The sequence below is a fragment of the Benincasa hispida genome, chromosome 4, assembly GCF_027475165.1.
Source record: "Benincasa hispida cultivar pf3 chromosome 4, pf3_genome.v1.1, whole genome shotgun sequence".
Classification (NCBI taxonomy): Eukaryota; Viridiplantae; Streptophyta; class Magnoliopsida; order Cucurbitales; family Cucurbitaceae; genus Benincasa; species Benincasa hispida.
This window is the reverse complement of record NC_143481.1, coordinates 34,605,536-34,613,303: the sequence shown is the minus strand read 5'-3', so window position 1 is coordinate 34,613,303 and position 7,768 is coordinate 34,605,536. Positions and strand designations below refer to the sequence as shown.

The following is a 7,768-nucleotide window of genomic DNA, read 5'->3' as shown; positions in this document are numbered from 1 at the left end:
TGTTTTGAAATGATATAAATTTTGGCAACAAGTGCAGAAACCTAATCAAGTTTATTACTCAACACAACCGTCTTGATAATAATTGACATGACATTCTTCCCTAAAAGTTGGAGGTTAGATCCCCATCTCCATAGTTGTACTAAAAAAGAAATCATTTCAACCTTGTTGATGCTCTCCATGATAAGCATCGACAAGATTTTATTCTGAGTTTTATCGAAATGTCTTCTAATATGTCTACACATACCTTGGTTGGAAGACCATCCACCCTGGTTCATGAGGTCCACAAGTAGTGTAGCAAGTCTTATTTCTCGAGTTTAATTATGTTTTCTTTTTGTTGCTACTATGACTAAAATTTAAAAAAAAAAAAAAAATGTAAGCAACATGAACGGTTTAAAGCGACATAATCAAATTATTCATATTCAGTTACTAACACTTTTGAACAAATCAACCCCAACCAAACCCAATATTAATTTTCTGCCAAGCATCTAGGAATCCAACTTTAGGGTACTATAAATATGTATTGAACCCATAAGATCTCCCTCTTTATTGTGAAGATTCATGCAAGAGGCAAAAGAAGCATATTTCACAGTTACAAATGAATATACCAACATTTTGGGTTAAATATTCCAAGGCGAAATCACTGAAATATTTCCCATTAATGAAGGGAAAACAAAATATATTCACTAATCTACGTAAAAATTAGAGGGTTACCAAATAGATAGCCGTGAAGGAAAAAAAGAAAAAAGAAAAAAAAAAACTTCAATCGAACCTCCTAATTATTATTTTTGCAACTGATGGGTTTTGGTGGAGTGTGGAGGTCCCAAGCAGAGCTCTCAAACACTTTAATGTAAATAAAATCATGGAAGCACAGCTCTCAATTCTTTCCTATCTGCTCCATATGACTGCAACGGAAAATATAAGGTGGTAAGACCAACCAGAACTACAAAACTCACTTCAAACTATAGAGGTTATTTTTTATCAACAGATGAACACAAAGCTTTCCATGCAGATGCTATGAAAATCAAGAAAACTTCTAAAGGGACTTCCAAAGGTACCCTCCGTCCGATATAGTAAGGGACTTTCAACCATGATTTTCCCTCAAAGCCAATTGGCACAAAACAAAACGATCCTCCAAGGCAATATGAGGTAAGAGAGGGTACAAAACACTGTAGGGTGAGCAAAGAAGATTAAAAAACCAAGCCGACCGAACCAACTTCAGTTGGTCGGTTTAATATATATGTTGGTTGGGGTTCTAGTCAGTCGGTCAGTCAGGTACCAATGGATGGATCTTGAACCAAGCATTGTTTTAGCTTTAGGTAATGACTACCTATTCAACAAAATAATTTTTTTATTATTTTATTTTTCCAAATCACCTTCACTCTCTCTCATTTTTCTCACTTTTCATCCCCATCTTCTCTTCTTTCTTGCTCTTCTGTTTTTCAATTTATCCCCCACCAAAATGAGCTTAGCTCAATTGGCATCAGTATGTGCGGAAGACTAGGAGGTTCGTGATTCAAATTACGCAACCCCGACTTGCACTAAAAAAAAGTATCCTCCACTAGAGTGATCCAATGCCACCACCACCACAAACTACATTGTCAAGGTTTTGGGTTGATTGGAAATCTTGTGTTTGATCTCCTATAGTGTCCGTTCCTATTTAATATTGATTTCTATTTGTTAGGCATTCTATAAATTAGTCCACAAGTGAGGGAGAGTGTTGAAGTATTGATATAATTAGGTTTGACCTATCAACTTAAGCTTTTGGGTCAATTGGTAATTTAACAATCCCACGGTAGACCACTATTTCTTTCTCTTTCTCATCTTCTTTTCTTTTTTCATATTATCCCTCTCTTCAGACATTTTCTTTTAATCAAAATTCTCTAGCAAACTCCCAGCAACCCAGGTAGCTCTAGTGAACTCTCAAAACCGACTGAAGTAGACCATTTTGTGTTTTTTTTGTGTGTTCTTCAGTAGGGTAGGTCGATTCCATACTCAACCCAAAACCGATGACCAATGATCGAGCAAAAACCAACATGTCGGTGGTCGATGTTGGTTTGATCCCAAAGTTGACCCAACCAACCAATGATCACCCTTGGGAAACAGCACATGATGATCGGCATAATTGAATCAAGTGGGTGAACAATGATAAAGAAACGAAATAACATACAATAAAAGAATGATATTTCTTTTGGCAATTTAGCATTTAGCACACTATTCTTACTGCTATTGCTTTTGCTATAGAATAAAGAGCCATGTTAAGAAGAAAGAATGATATTTCTCAGCCTTCCAAAAAAAAAAAGAGATTAGCCATCATTCCATTTCAAGCGTGAATTTCATAATTTTGGTCTGATTTAGCATTCGTGCTCAAGTTCACTTCAAATTTGTAAAGAAACAGTTGAGTGAAAGGAAATGACAAATACCTCAGTTCCAAAACCTTTCACATACACATTTGTGAAGAGTTCAGAAGGATCTGGCAATGGATTTTCCTAAAACAAGGCATAAGCAACAATTATCATTTATATCTTCTCTCTAAGACGATGCAAAATGTTTCCTAGAGATTGGTTCATAAATGAATGTATTCAATAAATTTGGGCATGCACAAACATGGTGAACTATTAACTTATTTAACAACATGCTACTTACCTTGGCTTGAGCAATAGCATCATCGACTTCTTTTCTGACTTCCTTCTCAATATCCTAATGAACAAGAAAGAAACATTTATCAGAAAAGTTCAAAGAACATGGTCTAGCAGATCAATCCACTGAACATGATGCATGCATGTGAAGCATGTGATTAGTCCAAGTGACAACATGTTAAGTAACTTAGTGAACAACCAATATATTTCAAATTACAAACTACAATAGTTAGCATCCAAATCCAAGTTCAACAATATACCTTTAGCTCCTTTTCAGTGGCCAGATCATAGGATAATACTAGTTTTCTTATTCTTTCAATGGGATCACGTTCCTGGTAATATATCATAAAGAAAACATTCAAAACTCAGAATCTAGTTCTAGAAAAAAAAAAATATATATATATTGTGAAATGTTATTTAGAAAATGATTAAATATCCAGAAAGTAGTAAACCTGTCTAACACCAGAGATCTCATCACGTGTTCGGTATGTGCTACCTGGATCAGACATAGAGTGACCATGATACCTATATGTGTCCATTTCGAGAATCTGAAAAAAAAAAAAAAAGGAAATAACATAAATATATTTACATTTACCAGAGGGGAACCATCATGTGCCAATTTTATTTATTAGTTCTTTTTTTAAGAAACAAGAATATACATTCAAAGACGGAAAGAACAACAGCCTAGGGACTGGGAGTGGAGAGAACCCTCCCAACGAGACAAAACCATCGTGTACCAATTACCAAGGTCCCTTGTTTAAAACGCGTTCCTTAGCAAAACTTAGTCCATTCTTCAAAACACATTCCTTAGCAACAATGATATAGTTACTACAGAGAACTCACAATTGGTCCATTCTTCAAAGCATGCTCCTTTGCAAACATGCAAGCCTGTTTGACAGCTAAAGCATCCATACCATCCACCTGTAACCCAAAATTATGATCGTAAGTTCCTTTCTTTCCCTTTTTTTCCTGGGAACTCAAGAAAGCAAGGAAACAACATCCAAAAAAGCTGCCACAAATAAACGATATATGAGACATTGGAGGGTATCGTTTGAGGATCCTCAATCTTTCAAAAAAAACCTACAGATTTAGTAACAGGATTTTTAATAAAAATATCAGAATGAATCCAGTTTGTGATATTCAAAAGAAGGTCCATAAAAATAATCATGATATGAACATAGAAAGCAATAACAAAACAAAAAATAGTAACAAGAAACTCTGATAAAAGCATCTACAACAGCAGCACAAGGAGGGTACTAGTTTATGAAAGCAATAACCAGGTCCATGATACTAAAATAGAATGCAATACAAAAAGAAAGGATAGTAACGAGAAACTTCAATGAAAGCATCAACAGCAGCAGCAGGGAAGGTGGTATTTGTTTATTCACACAATCCTGTGAAGTATTGGCACCTTGCTCGGATTAAGAGATTAATCACTTAGAAGATATTTTAGTCAAATATGTTAAAAGAAACTGTAGGTTGAACCTCTTCAATAACCTGCAAAAGACATCTCGTAGGCAATGTTTAGGTGAAGACACTTATCATGAGTGGGTCCAGCACGAGTGATGGCTCCTGCCTCACACAGTGCCTCAAAGAAACTACCCATCACACTGTTCCGTGTTTGTGAGCGTGTGATATATATGACACAAAAGTTGCCTTAAAAGCATAAAATTAAGGTAATATCCTCAATATTCGACAATGTTCGCTTTCTCTTCACCATACAACACACTACTGTGGAAAAGATATTTACTCTGTCCTTGAAATTATCTAAATGTCCAAATGTACAAGTTAGTATTTAACAATAACTACTCAGATAAAAAATAAAACATTAGAAAATGAAACAATAGTAGTGCTAAGCTGATCCATTTCCTAAGTTTCTCAACTATGCCTTCAAGTTTTCATTGACGTGATTTTTTAAAGAATATTATGACTGTTTTTAGGGAGTAGAAATGCCGTAACCGTTGAGCTATATTATATTCAAGTTGGCTCAAGTTTCCATTGACATGATAAACAACTTTTTTCATTTAAAAAAGTGCACGCCCACCCCAAGGTCCAGACTCTAGAGACATTGAGGGTTTTCTCATTAAACTTACTTGAGGATTTAAATAAGAAACCTCTAGGTGCAGCGTGCAGTTACTCAGAGACTCCAGGCCTTAGCTAACACAGATTGACAACTCTTTTAATTGCAATTCCAATAAGGATGACCTTTTTTTACCTCGTCATTTGGAATTTCTTTTCAACTAGGCAGAAACATGTTAATACTACAACCATAGAAGTAACATTAAGTCACAGAGGGGGAATTGGGGTTGTAACACACTGACAAAACCCCAACCGCAAAGTCTTGCCAACAACATTACGAACAAAGTGGACCAAAGAGACAGCACAGAAGTCTTTGGAGTAAATCATGTGAAAGATAAACTAGCCTAGAACGTAAAGTAACTTTGAACTTCATGTTCATGGTCATCATGTTGTTGTGTGTGACTCTGTCTATTACTTGCCCAAAGAAATTTCGTAGGGATGATATCTATTAGCTTAGACTTTTTGATTTAGTGGATCTCCAAGGCAACAGAAATACATACTTTCAGGATATGTAAAATATGTAAAATAGATTATTTGATCGATCAGGTTAGTAATTTTGATCGACACTTAAACTGGGTCTTATTGATCAATCAAGCTTTTCCAAAACAAGATTGGGACTTCCTCATTAGGCTTGTGACTTTCCTTATCTGTATTTGTTGGCGACTGCAACTGAAACCACAAGGGAGGTGGATTAAATCATTTTGCAGAAACGATGGAGGACCGACACTGCTGATAGTGAAGGATAAAGAAGGTTATATATATGGAGGCTATGCTTCTCAGGCATGGGAGAGGCATGGTGATTTCTATGGGGATCTGAAATCATTTCTATTTCAGCTGTATCAAACAAACTACTACAATATTTCTTCAAGAAGCGAAAGATAGGACGAGAGAGAACAAATTGAGGAAACCAGCATCAACAATAAATATTCAACAATTAAAAAATGGGGATCGAGAAGCCTCACTTTCAGTCCAGGAACGTAGTCTCCACGTTTATAATAAGCTGGACTCTTCGCTGCTCTCCATTCAGCAGTTCCCATACCATCTAACAAAACCACAACCACAGTCAAACTAATTCAAACGAGATTGTGACAAATATATAAAGCATATAGAATTTCAGTGTCCAATTTGAGGTTGAATTTTTCACTCAATTCTTACAATGGTTGTTTTCGCAGACAAGAATGGCAGGCAGATCCCAAAGCGCGGAGATATTAAGCGCTTCGAATAATTGACCCTGATTCGCCGCGCCATCGCCATAAAGAGCAAAAGTAACAGTCTCATCCTTGGAGTACTTCTGCGCAAAGGCCACTCCACATCCAAGAGGAACCTGAGCCCCAACAATACCATGGCCGCCATAGAAGCCAGCGTCCTTCTTATAAAAATGCATAGAACCACCTTTACCCCTGGAGCAGCCAGCCTGGCGGCCCATTAACTCCGAGAAAACCTCCAGGAGCGTTCCTCCACGACCAAGGAAGGTACAGTGATCCCGATAAGCAGTAATAATGGCATCCTTCTTCGTAATCGCAGCCTCCATTCCCACAGCGACGGCTTCCTGACCATCGTAGAGATGACAAAAACCGCGGATCAACTTAGCCTTGTAGAGAGAGTCAGCGGCGATTTCCATCCGGCGCATCAGCGCCATATCGCGGAAGAATCCGAGCAGCTCTTTGGGACTAGTCTCGACAGAACGCGAGGGTTCATCGCAGTTGTGGGCCGTGAAGGGGACGGAAGTCTCGACGGTGAGCGTGGCAGAGTCATCGGCAGCCGAGGAGATCGAACGGCGGAGTGAGGAGGAGTATGAGAAACCGGAGACGAGCGGCTTGAGGAGATTGGATCGGGAAACTGCGTGAGAGAGAGCCATGTGAACCGCGAGATCAGAAGGAAGGTTTGTTGAGAGTTTGAGATTTGAGAAATGGTCCACAGACGGGGACGGTAGGTGAAGGCTGCGTATGATTCTTCTTCTTCTTCTTCTTCTATTTATTTCTTTTATTCTTTTCAGTTTATTATTCCTTTTTTTTCTTTCCGAAAGACTTTATTATTATTATTACATAATTAAATTTTGGAAAATTTCCACCCTAAACTTTTGGTGTATCAATCAAAATTAAATAGTTTAATGAATTTAAATTTTAAACTTTTGTAATTAAATCCATTTATACCTTTGATTAAATTCATAAATGAATCAAAATTAAATAGTTTAATGAATTTAAATTTTAAACTTTTGTAATTAAATCCATTTATACCTTTGATTAAATTCATAAATGATCGTGGATGAATTTAGAACCTTTATTAATTCATGGAACATCCCTTCAGATTTTGGAATAGTCCCCCAAGAGGCTGTTTGATAGTGATTACCATTTATCTTTTGTATTTTAAAAATAAATTTCAGATTTATGATAATACATTCTAGTTTAAATAGTTTTTAAAGTTTGCGAAATTTTAGTTTTCTGTTTAATTAAATCTATAAACTTTCACTTTTGAGTTTATTTAAAAAAGAGTTAATCGATCTTTTGATATAAAATTATTTTTTTTATGTAATATATAAAGTGGGAAAATCAAATTTCTGATCTTAAAGTTGATATCTCATTTTGAGATCAATTTGTATATAATAGCTATTGAACTTTACAATATTCATTTTTTAGTGAATAAAAAATTGTAAACGTAGGGTTCAACTCGGCATTATATTCAATTTATATCATATAGATCAATTATCAATTATTATTTTTTTTTTTTTAAAAAAAGATGAATATAAAAAACAACCTTTTGGACATAAAAATTTAAGTTTAGGAACATAACTTGTTTTAGGGAATAATCCAATATTATCATGGGTGAGCATGTAGATTAACACACAGTAATGACATCTTAAGATGCTCTTCCAAGGGCATCTCAAAGTTTTGGATGCCTAAATATGAATTTTCTAGGCAAGAAATATGTGTTTTCAAGATTCCCATATCGAGGATATCCTCTTTTACTTTTTTACCCTTCGTTCATTTTTTAATTTTATGTATTCTCTTTTTTATTTGCACTTCATAACTAAATTAAATATTGCCAACTATATA

At 35.7% G+C, this 7,768-nt stretch overlaps 1 protein-coding gene across 1 annotated transcript; it reads right to left on the bottom strand.

The window, feature by feature from the left end:
• Window positions 1-516: 516 nt before the first annotated feature.
• Window positions 517-6,762, bottom strand: LOC120075660 (pyruvate dehydrogenase E1 component subunit alpha-1, mitochondrial-like). Its single transcript, XM_039029254.2, has 8 exons — window positions 5,871-6,762; window positions 5,678-5,757; window positions 3,480-3,557; window positions 3,089-3,184; window positions 2,897-2,968; window positions 2,644-2,697; window positions 2,421-2,486; window positions 517-902 (listed from the first exon to the last, which is right to left on the bottom strand). The coding sequence occupies exons 1-8, from the start codon at window positions 6,571-6,573 to the stop codon at window positions 858-860; spliced, it is 1,194 nt and encodes a 397-aa protein (XP_038885182.1). The 5' UTR covers window positions 6,574-6,762; the 3' UTR covers window positions 517-857.
• Between the last annotated feature and the right edge of the window lie 1,006 nt (window positions 6,763-7,768).

Bases quoted from the DNA above. Each gene is read 5' to 3' on its own strand.
- LOC120075660 (XM_039029254.2), bottom strand. From the start codon at position 6,573: ATGGCTCTCTCTCACGCAGTTTCCCGATCCAATCTCCTCAAGCCGCTC. The intron at 3,558-5,677 runs GTGAGGCTTCTC...TTTGGGTTACAG, and splicing joins ACTACGTTCCTGGACTGAAA to GTGGATGGTATGGATGCTTT. The intron at 3,185-3,479 runs GTGAGTTCTCTG...TTTTTTTTTCAG, and splicing joins CTTTGAAGAATGGACCAATT to ATTCTCGAAATGGACACATA.